The sequence below is a fragment of the Phyllobates terribilis genome, unplaced genomic scaffold (genome assembly GCF_046119375.1).
Source record: "Phyllobates terribilis strain yellow unplaced genomic scaffold, ASM4611937v1 Scaffold_2__4_contigs__length_985480577, whole genome shotgun sequence".
Lineage (NCBI taxonomy): Eukaryota > Metazoa > Chordata > Amphibia > Anura > Dendrobatidae > Phyllobates > Phyllobates terribilis.
The window spans coordinates 411,445,890-411,469,353 of record NW_027362762.1 but is presented as its reverse complement, the minus strand read 5'-3'; the positions used below and the strand labels follow the sequence as shown (position 1 = coordinate 411,469,353).

Genomic DNA, 23,464 nt, shown 5'->3' with positions numbered 1-23,464 from the left:
AAATCACAGATTAATCAGCAGGAGATTATCACTAGAAGACTAGTAAACCTGCTGCCATGTAGTCCTCCATATTTATGAGCTCTGCATTAACCTGCCCCTAAGACTGATTGGCAGCTTTCTGCCTATGCACAGTGTACACAGAAACCAATCAGTGGTGTGGATGGGGTTATACAGAGTTCAGCATTCCAAGAACTGGTAGATCTGCAGTAATTAAAACAGTGATTTTATTAAAACTGCAGCAAGCAGCCCAGTAGGTGATACATCGCTGGAATCAGGGTCTCTGCCCCTACATCATGCTGCTGTCAGATGGGCGTAGCAAAATCCTTGAGACCAATTTTCTTTAATTCACCATGCCTGATCACCACAAGTTTCACTATTGTGATCAGCTTTTCATTCATTCGGGTCATTACCTTGTTTCCTTCTCGCTAAGGGTGACTTGTTCCGTCAGATAATCAAACAGTTCTCCTCTTTTCATCCTAAAAGACACATCATTTATGATACAAGTTTTCTTTTATTGTCAAAGACAACTGAACAGCTTAGAAATGTGCAAACTATTGGTGTCATGTTATAGTTCAGGAGTAGGGATGAGCGGACGCGTGGATGTTCAGGTTCGTCGGGTTCAGATGAGCTACAGTTGAATGTTCGGTTCGGTATCCAAACTTGACTCCGAACCCAATAGAAGTCAATGGGAACCCGAACTTCGGTGGTTTAAAATGGCGGCAAAATGGTCACAGTAAGGGCTAGGGGTCTGCAAAAGGAAGCTAAATGGAGGTAAGAGCAGGACAATTGCCATGCAAACAAATGTGGATAGGGAAATTACTTAAACTAACAATAAAAAAAAAGAAAAAATTATCTTCAACCAGGAGGCAGAGGTCCAAGTGGAGGAGGAGGTTGATGTGGAGGTGGAGGTGGAGGTGGAAGAGGCGTAGGAAGAGGAGGTAGCCAACACTGTTTTTGTGGAATTTTTATTTTTTATTTTTTTGGGGGGGTACACTGAAAACAGGCAGGATAATAATCTGCTGGCCACTCTCTCTCTGTATACAAGCAGTTTAATACTCTGCACTTTTTAGGGTTGAAAACAATGAGGAGAGCATCAAACAGGGGACGTGGCTGTGTTGCCGGTGGTGGTGGTGTAGCTGCTGCAGGGAGATAGAAGAAGTAGTAGATCTGTGCTTGTTACGTGCCCAAATGAAACACCTTCCTCTGGTGCAAGCAGGTGACAGGACATTCTGTATAATTTCGTAGGCCCGAGTCCCGCTGGATTAACGGTGAGGCCAGAACAAGTAGAGGTGGTATTAGATTGGTTGGCTGAGAGTGCCGATTTTGCGCCTACGGCTCATGGGCATCTGTCTTCCACCTCATCCCCTTGCAAATCAGGCTAGCAGTCTGAGCCCCAAGTCATGCAGCAGTCACTTCTGCTTTTTGATGACTCTGCTGTGTCGCCATGGGCCATCCATCTGGCCCTGGCCAACGATTGGAAGAGATTGAGTCCACTGATGCCCTACCACTTGTTGGAGAATGAGTACATTGAGGGGTAGTGCAGACCACCGAAGCACATCTTTGATGATGATGAAGCACAGGTGCCAACTGCTGCAGCTTACTGCTGAGTGTAGTCCGGCATTGAGGGCAGGGGTGAGGACTGGGTGGAACATTATGCAGAGGATTATTATTATTATTATTATTATTAATAATATTTTTTTTACAGCACTATTGATTCCATACACAACCCACATAGAAATTACAATGAACAAAATAATACTGGCAGACAGGTACAGAGGGGAGAGGACCTTACCCTTGGGGCCTTAAATTCTACAGGATAATGGGAAAGGAGACAGTTGGTTCGGGGGTTGAAGCAGCTCCGGTGTTGGTGAGGTGGCAGCGGGGTCATTGCAGGCTGTAAGCTGTTCTGAAGACATGGGTTTTCAAGTTCTGCTTGAAATTTTCAAATGTAGGGGATAATGTGTTGATGGGGGATACTCGGGAGAAGTCTTGCAGGCGATTGGATGAGGAACGTATGATTGTGGAGGAGAGAAGGAGGTCTTGGGAGATTACGTGGTGGGAGATATCGGGAGATTAGTTCAGAGATATTTGGGGGAGACAGATTATTGACGGCTTTGTAGGTCAGTGTTAGTAGCTCGAAGGGGATATATTGTGAAATTGGGAGACAATAAAGGTATTTGCAGAGGGGAGAAGAGGAGGAGTAGCGAGGACAGAAGTAGATTAGTAGGGCAGCAGAGTTAAAGAGACTGGGGAGGTGTGATGATGCGATGGGGGAAGAGGATGTCCTAGACCCCACATGGAGTCAAGGTCATTCGAGTGATGTGGGCAGTTCGGAAGAAGAGGTGGTGGTCACGCTGATCCAGGAGCACAGCAAACGAGGGAGTTGGATGCAAAAGCGGCAAGGGCGGCCCTTAGCCATTAAGTTTGCTGCTACTGTGCACTGCGGCCAGCCCCTAGCCTTTTCTCTGTCCATGTTGCCTTCTCCTCCTACTCCGGTCAGAAAGTACAGGCCATCTGTGCACGCTTTTGGCATTCTCACCCAGCTGGTGCTCACCTGTTTGCTATGCAGGGTCACTTCTGCCTTCCTGCTACCTGCCTCATAAGTGACATACCCACAAGGTGGAGCTCCACCTTGCATATGCTAGTGAGACTGTGCGAGCAGCAGCACACGACAGTAGAGTTTCAGCTGCAGCACGCACGAGTGAGTAGTTCTGTGGAACACCACCACTTCAAGACCAACGAGTGGGCCTCCATGGGGGACGTGTATGCCATGTTGCGCTGCTTCGAGTAGTCCACGAACATAGCCAGCGCTGATCATCAGTGTTACTATCCCACTGCTATGTTTCCTTGAAAAAACGCTTCAGGCTATGATGGATCAGGTGGTGGCATAGGAGGAAGAGGAATAGGAGGAAGATTAGTTCTGATATATACGGGGGAGACAGATTATGGACGGCTTTGTAGGTCAGTGTTAGTAGCTTGAAGTAGATACGTTGTGGAATTGGGAGACAATGAAGGGATTTGCAGAAGGGAGTAGCAAGGACAGAAATGGAATAGTAGGGCAGCACAGTTACGGACAGACTAGAGAGGTGTGATAAAGCGATGGGGAATGATGATGTCCTAGACCCCACATGGAGTCACTGCCATCCAAGTGATGTGGGCAGTTCAGAGGAAAAGGTGGTGGTTACACTGCCCCAGCTTCACAGGAAAAGAGGGGGCAGGGTGCTAAAGCACAGTGGGCAGCCCCCAGCCAGTACGTCAGATGCTACTGACCACTACGCTGACACTAAAGACAGCTTAAAGGAGCTCCCTGACAATACACAGGTGGTTTGCATGCTGTGTTGTCAAAGACTGAAGTGAGGCATAAATGTTCTTAACCTGAGCACCACCTGCATGACGAAGCATCTGAATGCAAAGCATGAGATGCAGTGGAGTACACACCTGAAAAAACAGGAAAGATCTGAGCCTCATCCTGCTCCCTCTTCTACTGCAATCTCTGCCTCTTCCTCCACCTCCCGAGCAACAGGGCCACCTGGCTCCCCATAAAGAGAGGATGTGACAGCACCACTGCCAGCAATGTCACTGAGCATCTCCACACCATCCCATTAAAGCATTCAGCTGTACAACCCCCAAACACTGGATCCCATATTCTACATGTGACCTCAAAAGTGATTTCTAAACAGCTAACAATATGTTGGGATCATGGGAACCACAATACGTGATTCCCTTAGGCCACTACTTTTCCAGGCGACCCATCCCTGATCTGCACGAACATGTCGTGGATAAAATAAGGTGTGCGCTGCGCAACGCCATAACTTTAAAGGTCCACATAACCACCGATATATAGACCAGTAAGCACGGGCAGGTATGTTATATCTCTATAACTGCACACCGGGTAAATGTTGTGGCAGCTGGGCCTGAGGCAGAAAGCGTTTTGGTGCATGTCCTACCACCACAGAGGATTGCTGGATGTTTTTTGGATGTTTCTCTGTCCATGTTGCCTCCTCCTCCTACTCCGCTTCTTCCAACTCCTCCTCATGCTGTCAGCGTAACACCTGCACGAACAACTTCAGCACAGCTAGGGGTAAACTACAGCAGGCTGTTTTGAAAATCATCTGTTTGTGGGAAAAATATCAAACCGCACAGAAGCTGTGGATGGTGATCAAACAACAGACAGATGTGTGGTTGGTGCCGCTAAACCTCAAGCCTGGCCTGGTGGTGTGCGATAACGGGCAAAATCATGTAGTAGCTCTGGAACTAGCCAGTTTGATGCACATCCCTTGCCTGGCTCATGTGCTGAATTTAGTGGTGCAGAGCTTCCTTAAAAATTACACAGATATGTCAGAGCTGTTTCTGAAAGTGCAGGCATTTTTCGGCGTTCTCACCCTGATGTTGCTCACCTCTCTGCGCTGCAGCTTCACTTCTGCCTTCCTGCTCCCCGCCTCATATGCGAAGTACCCACAAGGTGGAACCTCACCTTGCATATGCTGGAGAGAGAGACTGTGCGAGCAGCAGCAGGCAATACTGAAGTTTGAGTTGCAGCATGCATCGGTGAGTCACTCTGTGGAACAACACCACTTCACGACCAACGAGTGGGCCTCCATACGGGAAATGTGTCCCGTGTTGCACTGCTTCAAGTACTCTACTCTACGAACATGGGCAGCACTGATGATGCCATCATCAGCATTATTATCCCACTTCTATGCATCCTAGAAAAACAAAAGCTTTAGGCGATGATGGATGAAGTGATGGCACAGGAGGAAGAAGAGGAGGGAAAGGGACCATTCACACCATTTTCAGGCCAGGCATCCACACATGTCTTGGAGGATGGGTTCCTGTACCAAAAGCGGTCAGGTACACAAATGTCCAGCCAGGGGACAGTTTTGGAGGCTGAGGAGGAAGAGTAGGAGTATGAGGAGGAGGATGAGGAACAACCGTGTTCACAGCAGAGTGGCACTCAAAGCTGCTCACGGGCATCAATGAAGTGTTGCTGGGGGGATACAGACGATGCAGATGACTCAGACTATACACTTCCCACAGAGTACAGCTTGTCGTTGCCACTGGGGAGCCTGGCATACATGAGGCAAGACATGCTGCTGTGCCAGCGCAATGCCCACCGGATTGTTATAAGTGTTAATTACTGGGTGGCCACTCTGCTGGATCCACGCTACAAGCACAACGTGCCATCCTTACTTCCATCACTAGAGCATGATCGGAAAATGCGGGAATACAAGCGCAAGCTGGTAGATGCTCTACTGACGGCATCTTCACCTGACAGCTGGGGCTCAGTAGAAGTACAAGGCAGATGAGGGTGAAGTCGCCAACGCAGCTGAGGCACTGACACCACCTCAGAAGGAAGGGTTAGAGTGGCAGAAATGTGGAGAACCTTACTCAGCACGTCGCAACATCCAGAACAATCATCTGATACGGTCTGTATTAGCAGGAGGCAGTTTTTAGGTTATGCCTGTGTAGCAACTCACTCAGGATTAATAGGTTAGACACTAAAAAAGGGATCCTTCTTGATTTGATCTGCACTTCCTCCACGTGCATCACGACGCAATACGGAGTGCTGACCGACTTGTTTTTCTCTAACTATTTTTTAGGACCACAACTCGTACAGACACAGCGGCAGAGTATAATTATTCTTTAGGCACATTAATCGTACAGACATGGCTGCAGAGTACACACAGAGGCTTTTTGGCACAGTATTGCCGGAGGCAGTGTTGCAGAGTACACACAGAGGCTTAAAGGCACAGTACTCCCACAGGCTGTGTTGCAGAGTACACAGAGAGGCATTTTGGCACAGTACTCCCAGAGGCTTTTTGGCACAGTACACACAAAGGCTTATTGGCACAGTACTCCCAGAGGCTTTTTGACACAGTACACACAAAGGCTTTTTGGCACAGAGACAGGGTTGCAGAATACTCCCAGAGGCAGGGTTGCAGAGTACACAGAGGCTTAAAGACACAGTTATTTTTTTAGGCACAGCCACAACTTATACAGATACAGCAGTAGAGTTGGATTATTTTTTAGACACACTGCTCACAAAAAGACAACTGCAGAGTAAAATAATTTTTTAGACACATTACGTGTATAGACACAGTGATACACTAAAATGATTTTTTCGGCCCACAAATGGGAAAGAGACAGCTGCATAGTAGAATTATTTTTTAGATACACTACTCATACAAAGATGGCTGCAAAGTAGAATAATTGATCAGAAACACTACTTGTATAAACACAGCAGTAGAATAAAAAAAAATAAATTCGCCCCACATATGGGAAAGAGACAGCTGTATAGTTGAATTATTTTTTTGGCACACTACTTGTACAGACACGGCTGCAGAGTACATAAAGAGGCTTAAAGGCATAGTACTCCCACAGGTGGGGGTGCAGAGTACACACAGAGGCTTAAAGGCACACTACTCCCACAGACGGGGGTGCAGAGTACACAAAGAGTATGAAAGGCACAGTACTCCCACAGATGGGGGTGTAGAGTACACACAGATGTTTAACGGCAAAGTACTCCCACAGGTGGGGTTGCAGAGTACACACAGTGGCATTTTGTCACAGTACTCCCATTGAGACACGTGCAGAGTACATAGCGGCTTTTTTTGCAGAGTGTGCAGTCTAATTCTTTCCCTCACTCCACCTGTGTCCTGACCCTACACTAATCAGAGCAGAATGGTGGTGGCACTCATGATCCGGCATTTATACAGTCTCCGGAAGTGCCCACAGCCTAACAGCTTGTTGATTGGCTGTGCTGCAGCCTTTCAACAAACTTTATTAGGCATCCGAACCCGAACAGCAAACTGGACATACTGATAAAAGTCCATGTTCGGGGTTCGGCACTGGTCACTAGGTGTCCGGAACAGACCCCAAACTTTACAGTTCAGGTTCGCTTAGCCCTATTCAGGAGTAGCTGAAGAGTTTGATATATAGGTTTGTGGGAAAAGATGACATGTATGAGAACTGATTTGGACTCATACTTTGCACTGACGAGAGCCAACAGCCTGAAACACCGTGTCTGCAAATTGAGATTCTGATTTGGCTTTTATCCTAAGTCATATTGCACGACTCGTTAAAGGGTTGATTATAACTTGTAGGATTGCTACTTCCAATAGGTGGCGCTATAGAGTACAAGTCCTCTTTTTCTCTAAAGAGGCAATTTGCATATTAAATTTCCCAGAGGAGCATTGCATGGCGAATAAGCCTCCTTACTTTGACGTGCCAGAGCCGGTGTGTCACTCTCCATAAGGAGAAACACTACCCCTTAGACCTCAGTCCAGAGCCTCTCACCTAGCCAAATCAGTTCTCATACTTTGCACTGACCAGGGCCAACAGCACGAAACACCGTGTCTGCAGATTGAGATTCGGATTTGGCTTTTATCCTAAGTCATATTGCATGACTCGTTAAAGGGTTGATTGTGACTTGTAGGATTGCTTCTTCCAATAGGTGGCGCTATAGAGTACAAGTCCTCTTTTTCTCTGAAGAGGCAATTTGTATAATGTATTTTATTAAAATTGCTGCTCATTTTGGGCACAAAGGTCCAGTAAGCGGGCCTAATCAGTGACAACTTTTCTTGTAAAACTGTGCATAGAGAGATAACTGACAATGATTAAGATTGGCCTCTAGAACTCTGTGTCCAGAATGAGCAGGAATTATAAATTATGCTGAATATTTTCCCACAAACATATTACTTAATCTATTTATTACTCCTATAGAGTTAAAGACTTGGCTAGTACTTTTTTATTGATGGCTATCTCACATTACGACTGCAGTAAGGCTATGTGCCCACAATGCAGAAATGCTCCGGATTTTTTCTGAGCATTTCTGCATCTCCCTGGCAGAAAAGGCGCATGCGGATTGTACATGCAGCTTGTACATGCGGATTGTACATGTGGATTGTACATGCGGATTGTACATGTGGATTGTACATGCGTTTTTCCTGCCAAGGACATGCGGAAGTGAAACGTTTTTGCATGCCCTTTCGCATGCGGGTTGTCAAGCGCTTTCCAAGCGATTTTAGCATCACTTGGAAAGTGCTTGACAACTTGGTCACACTATATAAATCCATGCAAACAGCATGGATTTATATAGTGTAACTGTAAAAGAATGGTTAAAAATAAAAAAATAAATCTATACTTACCTTCCGATGGCCCCCGGAGTCTTGCTTCGCTCCGTCCTGGCTGCCGGCAGATAGTGGTACACTACACTGAAGGACCTGCCGTCACATGACTATGACGTCAGCGCAGATCCTTCAGTCCACCGCGATCTACCGGCAAGGGAAGACAATGAGACCGGGGGCCATCAGAAGGTAAATGTAATATTTATTTTTTATTTTATTCTTTTTTTTTTACAGGTTCTATAGTACCCGGGTCTGGAGGAGAGTCTACTCTCCCCCAGACTCGGGTACCACCCGCACATTAAAAAGCATGGAATCCGCATGTACAGATCCAGTGATGCGGATTTCATGCGATTCAATGCAAGTCAATGGCGGCGAAAATGCAGCGCTTCCGCAAAATAATTGGTAGTGCTGCGTATTTTTCCGCAATGATAATCCGCAGCGGAAATTTCCGCAGCATGTGCACAGCACATGCGGATTATCATTGGGGAACATGGCAGACCTTCTAACATGCATTTTTTAAGCGTTTCTGCAGCGTTTTTGCCGCTGCGGAAACGCTTAAAAAACGCATCGTGGGCACACAGCCTAAATGTGGGTGGTATCTGCTCACATGTGTCACTCCTTCCTTGTCCTTCTGGGGGAGGATAAAGTTTTGGATCACAGTGTGGAGCCATATGTTTGGAGACTACAATGTGATGCGAGTGTGGACTGTGAACCATACTTATGAGTGGGGAAAAATATGCATCAAAAGTGTGTTTTTTCCGCTGTGTTTTTCCTGCCAAGAGATGCAGAAATGAGCAGAAATTTCTGCACCAAATAATTGATGTGCACACATAGCCTAAGAGTTAATGAATTTTTGGTTTTGACAGACCGGATTTCAGAGACCCATAGTGTGCTAAATTCTTGAACCTCATAAAGGTGTTTCCCACATAATCTGAGAGCAGCATGATATAGGGGCAGAGACTCTGATTCCAACGATGTGTCACTTACTTGGCTGCCTGCTGTAGTTTTGATAAAATCATTGTTCTGTCAGCAGGAGATTATCATTAAAGTACTAATTATCTCATGCCATATAGTCTTCCAATACATGAGCTCTGTATAACCCAGTCTCCACTACTGATTGGCAGATTTCTGCCCATGCACAGTACACAGGAAGCTGCCAATCAGTGGTGTGGGAGGGGCTATACAGAGATTAACACTCAGACAACTGCTAAATCTGCAACAGATAAAACAGAGATTTTATCAAAACTGCAGCCAAGAACCCAATAAGTTACACATCGCTGGAATCAGGGATTCTACATCATGCTGCTATCAATTGGGGTAACATAAATCTGATGACAGATTTCCTTTAATAAGATATTTAATGAGGGGCTATTTAAACACATACAACGCAATGTAAATAACACAATCCTATATATTTTCAAAAGTTGTCAGGTTCAGTTATGAAATGACCCATTTCTTAATGATTTTGACCTCCTGAATTTAAATCTGACAATGAAAATTTTAGTTGGCTTTTGTTTCTATGATATCAAAGAGTTTTTCTTTTACTGGTACATATAATTAATGCAGAAAAGTTTCAGTACCTTGAAACATTATTATTTTTGCAAATGCAGAATATTTTGTTATGACAATTTCTGCATGGTTTATGCTATTTCTGAATGATGTCCCCCAATTAGGAAAGGAGTTTCAAGGATGAAGTGGACTTTATAGTATCCAAACATTCCATCTGCAATACGGCCAGTACCACATACAGAAGAACTGATGATTACAAAAGCACCAGAAACATTTTCTGTCCTGTCAAGTGAGGAAGCAGAGGGCGCTTGTGTCATGAAGAATCTTCCTCTCACAACCCAGACTTTCTGTCAGTAACCTGAACTGAGCCACACCTTATAAGACAAAGTGAACTAAACGATCTTGCTAGAGATTTGGATGTGCCCATGAGTAAGGCTGAGCTCTTAGGTTTCAGGCTACAGCAGTGGAATCTCCTAGCAGTCAATGTTCGGCTTTCTTTGTTCCGCAACCGTGATAAAGATCTTGTCCAATACTTCTTCATGGAGGGTGATCTTGTGCCATGCAACAACATCAACAGTTTAATGGAAGCTCTGAAGGTAAGTCATAATCTTGAGGAGTGCCGGCTCTTCATCAATTCCTCCAAAACAAGCCTAAAAGCCATCTTGCTGCATAATGGCAATGCGCTACCTGCAATTCCAGTTGGTTAAGCAGTCCACATGAAAGAAACCTATGACAACATGAAACAGCTGTTGAACTGCCTGAACAATAACCAACATTTGTGGCTACTTTTTCTGCCTTGAAACTCCTTTCCTAATGGGGGGCATCATGCTGAAATAGCAATTGGGTAAGATATGCTGCAATATATGTGCATCACACATGTCTTGTCCTGATCTCCTATTCTGCAGCCAAAACACAGGTTGTAGGCTTTCCTTATCATGGTAGTGAAGTTGTGCCTTTGTGACACAAAAATGACTTCTCCACACATGTAGCATAAACTATCCGCTTTTTAATGCAAGAACGAGGCAAATCTGAAAAAACATAGAAACATGTTGATATGCTAAGTAACTAAGCTAAGAAATCCTAAAACTGTATACCTTACACAGAGCGCATTTATAAAAGTAGGTGATGTAACTGTAATTAGGATTATGTCATCGGAGCTGAGTTGGTGTTTTTTGATTGGTCACCCTAAGATTATAGAATTCTGAAGGCTCATTAGACTACATAGAAGATATAATAGACTAGCTACTAACAATGCTAACGTAATTTTTCTATAAGCCTGCATGAAAGGTGTCATAAGTAATTACAACCTCCTCTGGATATTGAAAATTATATCCAATCAGCAAATTTAAGCATCTGTCTGGTCAAACTGTTATGTAACAGACTCATCTAAAATGTCAGGATCCAAATGTGCTGGGAAGGTCTCACTTGAAACCGTAGCAAACAGGCAGAGCAAAAGTAAAAATAACACGAAGAGTAATTATAACTGGTCCCAGGAAAGGGTACAGGGACATCTGAGCTTGTAATAGCTGAGCGTGAGAGGTCTCCAGGGGCAGCTGGTACGGAGAAGATGGCAGGTACCGTACCCAACAATGCACAGAATGCCTTTGAGAGAATCACACAGAACCATTTGGCATTGGGCAGATATCCTAAGCTTAATAGAATGACATTCATAGACCTCTTTCAACTCTTGCAGTGTAAAGTCCAGGAGATTCCCCATGTTCCTAGAGAGAAATGCAGCAACTGTCTGCGCCTCCCACAATGCTGATGAGTTGTCAGATCACTTTGTGACAACAATGTCCATGAAGACATAACACATATATAGTTTACACAAGCATTCAGTTTCACTTTTCCAAGAAGTTAAATTAGGCCTTGTTCACATATGTGCCAAGATTGACTATGCTATTTTTGTGCATTAGAATTACATAACTGATTTTTTTTTCATCAAATATACAATCTAATCCCATGGTACTAAAATGAAAAAAGGAAGGGGAAATAATATTGGCAAAAAATAATACTGCTATGATCTGGGCACATACAAGGGCAACAATGGATCTAAAGTGTGCACAAATGTAGGTATCACCAAACAGGGACACCATCAGGGCATTACTGCCCTTACTGGCGGTCGGGCCCCTGTCCTCCTGCTCACTGGGCCCGAGCTGCAGGATTCTGCCAGTTCACTTACTGTGAACGTGCGTCCTTGGACGCACTTACACTTTAAATCTATTGCCATACGGGAAGCTTCCCACATAGCAATAGTTAACAGCCGCCGGCCAATCACAGGGGGCAGAATGGAGACATGGGGGGCAGAATGGAGACATAGGGGCAGAATGGAGACATAGGGGGCAGAATGGCAACATGGAGGTAGAATGGAAACATGGGGGTAGAATGGAAATATGGAGGCAGAATGGGAGACATTAGGGGCAGAATGGAAACATGGAGGCAGAATGGAGACAATGGGGGCAAGATGGAGACAATGGGGCAGAATGGAGATAATAGGGGCAGGATGGAGACATTGGGGGTGGGATGGAGACAATGGGGGGCATAATGGAGACAATGGGGGCAGGATGGAGACATTGGGGGCAGGATGGAGACAATGGGGGCGAGATAAAGACAGTGGGGGTGGGATGGAGACAATGGGGACGGGATAGAGACAATAGAGGCGGGATGGAGACATGGGGGGCAGAATGGAGACATTTGGGGCAGGATGGAGACATTGGGGGCAGGATGGAGACATTTAGGGTAGGATGGAGATATTGGGAGCAGGATGGAGACATTTGGGGCAGGATGAAGACAATGGGGCAGGATGGAGACAATGGGGGCAGGATGTAGACATGGGGTCAGAATGGAGACATGGGGGCAGAATGTGGGGCATTATTACTGTAGGGACTAATTAAAAGATTACTGCTGTGATGCATTTTATTTTTGAGGATACTGTTTTCAGTGAGGGGGGTCCTGTTACTGTGCAGGGCGCCACTATGTCACTTTTTTCTTCATCTAGTGCAGTGTAGAAGTTGAGGAAAAATTGGGGAATGTGCTCTGTAAGCTGCTGTAGATAACTGTGTTATTTTATGCAAAGATGAGTCCTGGCTGGAAGAAGTGATGGTGGTCTGCGCTGGCTGAAGAGGAAAAGTGAAGATGAAGGACTTCAACTAGAGACGTCACTGGTGAGACAGTGTGTTATCTGTACACTGACACCATACACTGAATACTATACACAGAGCTCCTGGGCATAAAGGCACTTATAGTAATATTAGTATTCTGTGTTTTTATTAATAAGTATTGTAGTATTCGGTCACTATGTGGTGGTAATATGTGATCTGGTCATTGTGTGGCGGTATTTCTCCCTTTTATGTGGTATTATTCGATCATTATGTGGTGGTAATATGTGGTCTGGTCATGGTGTGGCAGTATTTGTCCCTTGTATGTGGTATTATTCGGTCACTTTGTGGTGGTAATATGTGATCTGGTCACTGTGTGGTGGTATTTGTCTCTTGTATGTGGTATTATTCGGTCACTATGTGGTGGTAATATGTGATCTGGTCATGGTGTTACAGTATTTGTCCCTTGTATGTGGCATTATTCGGTCACTATGTGGTGGTAATATGTGGTCTAGTCACTGTGTGGTAGTATTGTTGGTCATTTTAAAAAAAGTATGTGACACATTCTCTTAAATAAAAATATACCTAAAAAGAATATTGGGTAGTATACGAAATGTTTAATAACTTAGAGTAGAGTAGGGCCTGGCCAGAAGAGTCTTCTTTTTGTGGTGGCGGCTTAAAAAATCTTTTGGCCTAAACAAAGGCTGCTGGCTATGTATGTGATCTGGTGTTCGATGGGAACTGTTAATGTGTGACTGATGAAAACGTGGTGCAGAAAGTAGAGTTTTTCCAAGAGTGGGAGGTGGGACTGTGGAAGGTTTGATGGATGGAGGCTGAGCTGGGGTGGAGGCGGAGCTGGAGTGGAGCCTGGGCGGAGTCTCAAAGGGGCCCAAAAATGTTGCCAGTATGGGGCCCTGAAATTCCTGGTTGCAACCCTGTCACTGAAATGATCAAATAGAAAAAAATCATTACAAACTCACAATGTAAAAAAAGGGGAGAAAAGATGTATCATTAGGCATCTCCACAGAAGAGTTTATATATAATTGTACACAGTAAAAAAGTTAGAATTTGTTCTTTCTTTTTATACAAGAAGACAATCACAAACCAAAATAATCAAGCAATTTAACTTTAGCAAACGCAAATGTAAATGCAAAAGGCACACAAATAGTTTTGGCCACTGTCACTTTAAAAGGTACAATATGCTTTCTAGTTTCAATGCTAACATGAGGCACCATTCTTGAACGTTTTATGTTAAACCAAACTAAATAAATACAGAGTAAATTGCATAATCTTCTAGCTCAGGTCTGTTTTCCTTTCACAGAGACCATAAAAATACTGAGCTTACATAGTCTCACAACAATCTCTCAGTCTTGGCCACTAGTGAGGAGACTACAGGTGCATCTCACTAAATTAGAATATCATCAAAAAGTTAATATATTCCAGTTCTTCAATATTAAAAGTGAAACTCATATATACACTGTGTGCAGAATTATTAGGCAAGTTGTATTTTAGAGGATTATTTTTATTATTGATCAACAACTATGTTCTCAATCAACCCAAAAGACTCATAAATATCCAAGCTTAATATTTTTGGAAGTTGGAGTGTTTTTTTTTTTTTTTTTATCTTAGGAGGATATCTGTTTTGTGCAGGTAACTATTACTGTGCAGAATTATTAGGCAACTTAATAAAAACCAAATATAATCCCATCTCACTTGTTTATTTTCACCAGGTAAACCAATATCAGTGCACAAAATTTAGAGATAAACATTTCTGACATGCAAAAACAAAAACCAAAAATATTAGTGATCAATATAGCCACCTTTCTTTATGATGACATTCCACAGCCTTCTATCCATAGATTCTGTCAGTTGCTTGATCTGTTTTCAATCAACATTGCATGCAGCAGCCACCACAGCCTCCCAGACACTGTTCCGAGAGGTGTACTGTTTTCCCTCCCTGTAGATCTCACATTTTATGATGGACCACAGGTTCTCTATGGGGTTCAGATCAGGTGAACAAGGGGGAAATGTCATTATTTTTTCTTCTTTTAGACCTTTACTGGCCAGCCACGCTGCGGAGTAGCTGGATGCATGTGATGGAGCATTGTCCTGCATGAAAATCATGTTTTTCTTGAACGATACCGACTTCTTCCTGTACCACTGCTTGAAGAAGTTGTCTTCCAGAAACTGGCAGTAGGTCTGGGAGTTGAGCTTCACTCCATCCTCAATCCGAAAAGGTCCCACAAGTTCATCTTTGATGATACCAGCCCATACCAATACCCCACCTCCACCTTGCTGGCATCTGAGTCGGAGTGGAGCTCTCTGCCCTTTACTGATCCAGCCTCTGGCCCATCCATCTGGCCCATCAAGAGCCACTCTCATTTCATCAGTCCATAAAACCTTTGAAAAATCAGTCTTAAGATATTTCTTGGCACATTCTTGACATTTTATCTTATGTTTCTTGTTCAAAGGTGGTCGTTTTTCAGCCTTCCTTACCTTGGCCATGTCCCTGAGTATCGCACACCTTGTGCTTTTTGATACTCCAGTAACGTTGCAGCTCTGATATATGGCAAAACTGGTGGCGAATGGCATCTTGGCAGCTTCACGCTTTATTTTCCTCAATTCATGGGCAGTTATTTTGCGCCTTTTTTGGCCAACATGCTTCTTGCGACCCTGTTGGCTATTTGCCATGAAAAGCTTGATTGTTCGGTGATCACGCTTCAAAAGTTTGGAAATTTCAAGACTGCTGCATCCCTCTGCAAGACATCTCACAATTTTGGACTTTTCAGAGCCCATCAAATCTCTCTTCTGACCCATTTTGCCAAAGGAAAGGAAGTTGCCTAATAATTAAGCACACCTTGTATAGGGTGTTAATGTCATTGGTCAACACCCCTCCTCATTACAGAGATGCACATCACCAGATTTACTTAATTGGTAGTTGGCTCTCAAGCCTATGCAGCTTGGAGTAGGACAACATGTATAAAAAGTATTGAAGTGATCAAAATACGCATTTGCCTAATAATTCTGCACGCAGTGTAGAGTCATTACAACAGAGTGATCTATTTCAAGTGTTTATTTCTGTTAATGTTGATGATTATGGCTTACAGCCAATGAAAACACAAAAGTCATTAGCTCAGTAAATTTGAATAATTAACAAAAACACCTGCAAAGGCTTCCTAAGCGTTTAAAAAGGTCCCTTAGTCTGTTTCAGTAGACTCCACAATCATGGGGAAGACTGCGGACTTGACAGATGTCCAGAAGGCAGTCATTGACACATTAAGTAAATGCAAAGTAATTTTTGCATTTCATTTGGAAATCAAGGTCCCAGAGTCTGGAGGAAGAGTGGAGAGGCCACAATCCAAGCTGCTTGAGGTCTAGTGTGAAGTTTCCACAATCAGTGATGGTTTGGGGAGCCATGTCATCTGCTGCTGTAGGTCCATTGTGTTTTATCAAGACCAAAGTCAGCGCAGCCGTCTACCAGGAAATTTTAGAGTGCTTCATGCTTCCCTCTGCCGACAAGCTTTTTGGAGATGGAAATTTCATTCTCCAGCAGGACTTGGCACCTGTCCACACTGCCAAAAGTACCAATACCTGGTTTAAAAACAACAGTATCACTGTGCTTGATTGGCCAGCACACTCGCCTGACCTTAACCCCATAGAGAATCTATTGGGTATTGTCAAGAGGAAGATGAGAGACACCAGACCCAACAATGCAGACGAGCTGAAGGCTGCTATCAAAGCAACCTGGGCTTCCATAACACCTCAGCAGTGCCACAGGCTGATTGCCTCCATGCCACGCCACATTGATGCAGTAATTGATGGAAAAAGAGCCCTGACCAAGTATTGAGGGCATTTACTGAACACACATTTCAGTAGGCCAACATTTCGGATTTTAAAAACATTTTTCAAGCTATTTTTCAAGCTATTCTAATTTACTGAGATAATGACATTGTGTTTTCATGGGCTGTAAGCCATAATCATCAACATTAACAGAAATAAACACTTGAAATAGATCACTCTGTAATGACTCTATATAATATATCAGTTTCACTTTTTGTATTGAAGAGCTGAAATAAATTAACTTTTTGATGATATTCTAATTTTGTGAGATGCACCTGTATGTGCTGTGTCCCAGACCCTGCTCTTTTTAAAAAAAAATTATCTTTGTTTGTCAATTTTTTTTAAAGAATAATACAGTCACATGGCACAAATGTGCCGTAGTGGAGCAATATTAACAATAAAAGAGCAGAAGAACATCAATGAAGACTACCATACTGAGCAATAAGTATTGTCTGAACTTTGAAAACATAAAACCCACCCATGACAATAAAACCGGACATACATTATAGTGTCAGATGAACCATTCCATGATAACAAAAAATAAACAATAAAAAGGAAAAATAAATAGATAAACCGGAGGTGTACAAACGTGAGAAAGAAGGGAGGCAGAAGGGGAAATATTACTTCATTTTGGAAAAGCAGAGGGAAACCGTCGGCGTGGAGTCCTTTTACCAAAGCAAAGGAATGCACGCAAGTGATATTCCTCTAAAAATTTATAAGCATTCTTATTATAGTGATCCTATGTATTACTTGCAGCACTTTTTCCCAAAAAGGTGTGAGACGCTTACAGGACCAAAAAATATATAGCAGATCTCCTTCCTCCTCCCACATCTCCAACACATGGGATTGGCTTCAGGGAAGATGGAATGTAGGCAAATTGGGACCCTATACCACAGACAGTAGTTTATAACCGTCCTCATGGAAGCGAGAATATATAAATGATTTGTGCGTTACGATGACGATGCGCCTCCACTGATCCTTTGATAGGGATATATCCAATTCGCTTTCCCATTGGGTTTGAAAATGGATAGCAGGTTGGTCTGGAGAAGGACAGAGTGTGTCTTATAGATCCTGTATCCGACCACACTGCTTCCAAAGTCGTTGCGTCATTATTCTAAAAAGGTCTGAGGAGGGGTGATTGAAAAAAATGGGAAAGATGACAGACTCTCTATATTCCCAAGGAAGATGGAGTAGAGATGCCGAGAAAGTGTTCCTCTGAGGGCCAGTTGTGTCCAGCGCCAAAATTAGATAATCTGAAGTAGCCACTGTTAAGCCAGGTATGGAAAACATCATCAATCCAAATCTGGGGGGGAGAGGGAATTACCCAAAATGGGGTACATGTAGGCATATTGCAGTATAATATGTGAACGCACCCATAGGGTGTGTGCAACAGGCGAAGGTAGCCCTAATTGTGGGGTGTGTTTTAAGTGATTTAACCAGCGATATGTCCAATAATAATAATAATCTTTTTATTTATATAGCGCCAACATATTCCGCAGCGCTTTACAATTCAGACAATTTACAGACATTATGAGCACTGTCCCCATTGGGGCTAACAATCTAGATTCCCTATCTGTATGTCTTTGGACTGTGGGAGGAAATCGAAGAACCCGGAGGAAACCCATGCAAACATGGGGAGAAGATACAAACTCCTTGCAAATGTTGTCCTTGGTGGGATTTGAACCCAGGACCCCTATCAAGGCTGCAGTGCTAACCACTGAGCCACCATGCCGCCCAGCCAGGGAGCATAAATCAAAGGGTTATTTGTGAAGCTTTGCTCAATTCCAACCCAAGCCTTCCCTCCATCATTCCTACACCAATCTAGGATTCTTGAAAGTTGAGAGGCGATATTGTAAGATCTGAAATCAAGCAAGACTATACATTCTGAGGACTTAGGATGGTATAAAACAGCTCTTCTGATCCGAGAGGGTTTACCCAACCATATAAACTTGGTTTGCACCACCGCAAGACTCCTGAAGAAGGACGAGGGAACTCCAACCGGGAGGGCTTGTATTACATACAAGATCAGAGGGTGAATATTAATTTTAAAAATTGTGTTTCTACCAAACCATGTAAAAGCATTCCTCGTCCATTGCGAGCAGTTCTCCTGCACTGATTGATGTAATTTAGGAAGGTTGACCGAATATGTCAGGCTTACGTCTTTCAGTAGTAGGATTACTAAGTATTTTAAGGCTGAATTAGCCCATTTGAAGCTGAATGCTGCTTTCAATTGCGCTAAAGTGGAGGAAGGAATGTTAATATTCATGGCCTCTGATTTGGAGAAATTGATTTTAAAATTAGATATGTCATTGTATAAGCGGAATTCTGCCATTAAGTTTGGAAGTGAAATAACTTGATTGGAAATGAAGAAAAGCAAGTCATCTGCCTAAGCCACGATCTTGTGAGGAAAATTGCGGATATGGGAGCCTGTAATCTTAGTATTGGACTGGACCTTTCTGAGGAAGGGCTCCAGTGTGTGGATATAAATTAAAGGGTAAAGCAGGCACCGTGACGTGTTCTATTGCGTATAGCAAAGTCTTGTGATAAGAACCCATTTACCTTAACACTAGTAGTCAATTTTGATTATAAGTCAGAGATCTAACGTAACATATTATGTTTTCGTCCCAGACTACATAGTGCCATACTCTGCTCTCGAAGAGACTCTGTCATGCCAAATTTACACATAAAAAAACTAACCAGATAGCCTTGTAGGAGATGGGGAAACAATAAAACTTGTTCTGTTTGTTTTAAAATCTGATCCTTCTTAGCACCTCAAAAAACAACTTCATTAAAATATGCAAATGAGGATGCTCAGTGCTACCTTGGCATGGCTAAATCACTCTACTAGCAGCTAACATCGCCACACAGCTATACTCGAGCGATGTCAGCAGCGAGGAGAGAGTGATTTGTGTGCTCTCTCCTAGACATTGACAGTGATCACATAATGGAGGTTTATCTTAAGACAGAGCTGGCTCTCGGCATTGAAGGAGTGGCAGTAATCTAAATAAGTGGGTGGAACAGTGCACTGAGGCATTTAGTCGCCAAGGGTTCACGGAGCACCTTCATTTTCATACATAGTAAAATAAAGTTTTTTTTTCGAGGAAAGGGGGGAAGGAACAGATTTTAAAACAAACAGAATAATTTTTATTGTTGCCCCCATCTCCTACAAGGCTATGTAGTTAGTTTGAAGTGTAAATTTGGGGTGATAGACTCCTTTTAAGAGCTCTGGCTAAACATAACTGCCAAACAGGTGTAGTACAAGTTATGTTGGTGACCATGCACCTGATATAACAGAGCCCCCATTCTTAAAACTAGACAATGATAGACTCAGAGGCCCCACAACAATAACAGACATGTATCCCTATAAGAATGTTATTTAATATAGCTCCAAAACAATGGCTGCCACATTGTATCCATACCGCCGGGGGCAGTAACAGGTGCTCCCATAACAGTTACTGCCATGGTGCGTATCAGTACCAGCCTAGGTACCCATGAAATCATTGCAAACTGCTTTGGTTTTGCCACAGTTTTGCTGCAGTTATGGCCATAAACTATGATTTGACCCCATCTAATAGATCTTCAAGGTGACTTTACACCACCCGATTTGGGGCACTAAACGACTGATATTAGCTACTTTTTTGCCAACTGGCAGCCGTTTAATAACCTGTTTAGGCAGACTGACAGCATTCAATATATGCATGGAATGAGCAGTACTAAATTGTTCTGTGTGCACAGACTGTCATTGTTCTCGACAGCACATGTCCTGATTGCAGAGGATGATGTGCTGCCGAGAACGATTATCTTTCAAGCAAAAAAGATGATTTAACCCGGCGAATTATCATTTTGCTTGTTCATAAGGTGAATGTCAGTCTGTTTACACTGAAAAATTATCAATTTTACACTGAAAAATAATTATGAGGAAAAGAGCATTCCTAGAAACAGTCATTCCCGAAAATCACGCAGTGTAAATGCACCTTTACCCTGCAAAACAAGTAATTATCTACTTCCTGACGGCCTCATATTTCTGTATAATCCGAAGCTGCTGCCAATCTAATGGGGACATTGTGACTAGCCCCTTCCTCTGGCTCTATGACACCTATGTTCTAGCTTACTGACTTTCCCTCCTAACCTTTGTCCTGCAGCTAGAGCTGGCAGAATGCATAGGCCATTGATAACAAGCTCAATGGACCACTCCTGCTATATTGTATAGTAATATTTGCAGATTAAGAACATGGCTGACTGCCACAGTACATTTTGTCTCTTAATTTTCCTTGTTATCTCAGGTTTGGAGGGAGTCATTGTCTAGATTCTTACAGTATACATGAAGCTTTATTATTAACCCTTTGCAAAAATCTTGAGGTTTAGCGGATTGATCATCAGACTACGCTGCCTTGTGTAAGGGCAGTAAAGTATACAGACAGATGAGATTACAGAATACACCTGACACATAGTTTATGAGTCCGGTATATTCATGGGGGGAATGCTCTCGCAGCCCTTTTTAACTCAGCTTAACCCCCTCACTCATTCAGGTGGTGAATAATGGCTCTCTGCTGTTTTTCTGCAGCATTTACTGTGAGAGTGATAGGAGAAGCACTACTTGCATATACGCCAACCGCATAAACTATTCTGATCATTACAATTAGCTAAATGACACAATATTTTTGTGCCATTTTGGCTGACAGAAGAGCAGACCTATTCACATACAATGGTGCCCTTACATAGGACAGTGTAGTTCAGATAGGACAGGTCTTATTTAAAGGGAATCTGTCAGCAGGTTTTTTCCTCATCTGAGAGCAGCCTGATGATGCAGGCAAAGAGAAGCTGAATCCAATGATGTATCACTTAGTTTACTGTCCTCAGATTACATAGTAAAAACCTGCTGACAGATTCCCTTTAAAGTTTTAAACCTATTGTAATTGCAATATTAATAAACAGGCATACAAATAAATGTTGAGTACAGAGTATACTTACAGGTCGAAGACAAGAAAGAAGAATGTGTGGGACTCATAACTGTCTTTTAGCTGGACTGTAATAAAGAAGAAAAGAATAATGGGTGTTAATAAATATGTTAATTTGTACTTTATTATTTTCTATGAATAATATACAGTCATATGAAAAAGTTTGGGCACCCCTATTAATCTTAAGCTTAATGTTTTATAAAAATTGGTGTTTTTGCAACAGCTATTTCAGTTTGATATATGTAATATGTAATAACTGTTGGACACAGTAATGTTTCTGCCTTGAAATGAGGTTTATTGTACTAACAGAAAATGTGCAATCTGCATTCAAACAAAATTTGAAAGGTGCATAAGTATGGGCACCCTTATCATTTTCTTGTTTTAAATACTCCTACCTACTTTTTACTGACTTACTAAAGCACTTTTTTTGGTTTTGTAACCTCATGGAGCTTTGAACTTTATAGCCAGGTGTATGCAATCATGAGAAAAGCTACTTAAAGTGGCCACTTGAAAGTTGTTCTCCTGTTTGAATCTCCTCTGAAGAGTGGCATCATGTGCTCCTCAAAACAACTGTCAAATGATCTGAAAACAAAGATTATTCAACATAGTTGTTCAGGGGAAGCATACAAAAAGCTGTCTCAGAGATTTAACCTGTCAGTTTCCACTGTGAGGAACATAGTAAGGAAATGGAAGAACACAGGGACAGTTCTTGTTAAGGCCAGAAGTGGCAGGCCAAGAAAAACATCAGAAAGGCAGAGAAGAATGGTGAGATCAGTCAAGGACAATCCTCAGACCACCTCCAGAGAGCTGCAGCATCAACTTGCTGCAGATGGTGTCACTGTGCATCGGTCAACTATACAAGGCACTTTGCACAAGGAGAAGCTGTATGGGAGAGTGATGCGAAAGAAGCCGTTTCTGCAAGCACGCCACAAACAGAGTTGGCTGAGGTATCCAAAAGCACATTTGGGGAAGCCAATTTCTTTTTGGAAGAAGGTCCTGTGGACTGATGAAATCAAGATTGAGTTATTTGGTCATACAAAAAGGCGTTATGCATGGTGGCAAAAAAACACAGCATTCCAAGAAAAACACTTGCTACCCACAGTAAAATTTGGTGGAGGTTCCATCATGCTTTGGGGCTGTGTGGTCAATGCTGGCACTGGGAATCTTGTTAAAGTTGAGGGACACATGGATTCCACTCAGTATCAGCAGATTCTTGACAATAGTGTTCAAGAATCAGTGATAAATATGAAGTTACAAAGTGGATGGATCTTTCAGCAAGACAATGATCCAAAACACCGCTCCAAATCTACTCAGGCATTCATGCAGAGGAACAACTACAATGTTCTGGAATGGCCATCCCAGTCCCCAGACCTGAATATCATTGAACATCTGTGGGATCATTTGAAGAGGGCTGTCCATGCTCGGCGACCATCAAACTTAACTGAACTGGAATTGTTTTGTAAAGAGGAATGGTCAAAAATACCTTCATCCAGGATCCAGGAACTCATTAAAAGCTACAGGAAGCGACTAGAGGCTGTTATTTTTGCAAAAGGAGGATCTACTAACTATTAATGTCACTTTTCTGGTGAGGTGCCCATACTTATGCACCTGTCAAATTTTGTTTGAATGCAGATTGCACATTTTCTGTTAGTACAATGAACCTCATTTCAAGGCAGAAACATTACTGTGTCCAACAGTTATTACATATATCAAACTGAAATAGCTGTTGCAAAAACACCAATTTTTATAGAACATTAAGCTTAAGATTAATAGGGGTGCCCAAACTTTTTCATATGACTGTACATTTATTACTTCATATTGTTTTTATTTAAATATTAGTCTAAAATTCTCTACTGACTAATTCCATAATAAATCTGATTTGGGGTAATCTGTTACAGGAATCAAAATCCTGTGTTTTCTTTTACACTGCCAC

General features: G+C 42.8%; 1 protein-coding gene across 6 annotated transcripts in view; it reads right to left on the bottom strand.

The window, feature by feature from the left end:
• Window positions 1–23,464, bottom strand: part of PHKG1 (phosphorylase kinase catalytic subunit gamma 1) — a 65,387-nt gene that overhangs the window by 19,846 nt on the left and 22,077 nt on the right. For all 6 annotated transcript variants that reach the window (XM_073665046.1, XM_073665054.1, XM_073665027.1 and 3 more), the window contains 2 exons: window positions 21,545–21,599; window positions 411–476 (listed from right to left, as the gene is read on the bottom strand). In XM_073665046.1, coding sequence (XP_073521147.1) covers window positions 411–476; window positions 21,545–21,599 — 121 coding nt within the window. The remainder of the gene's footprint in view (window positions 1–410; window positions 477–21,544; window positions 21,600–23,464) is intronic.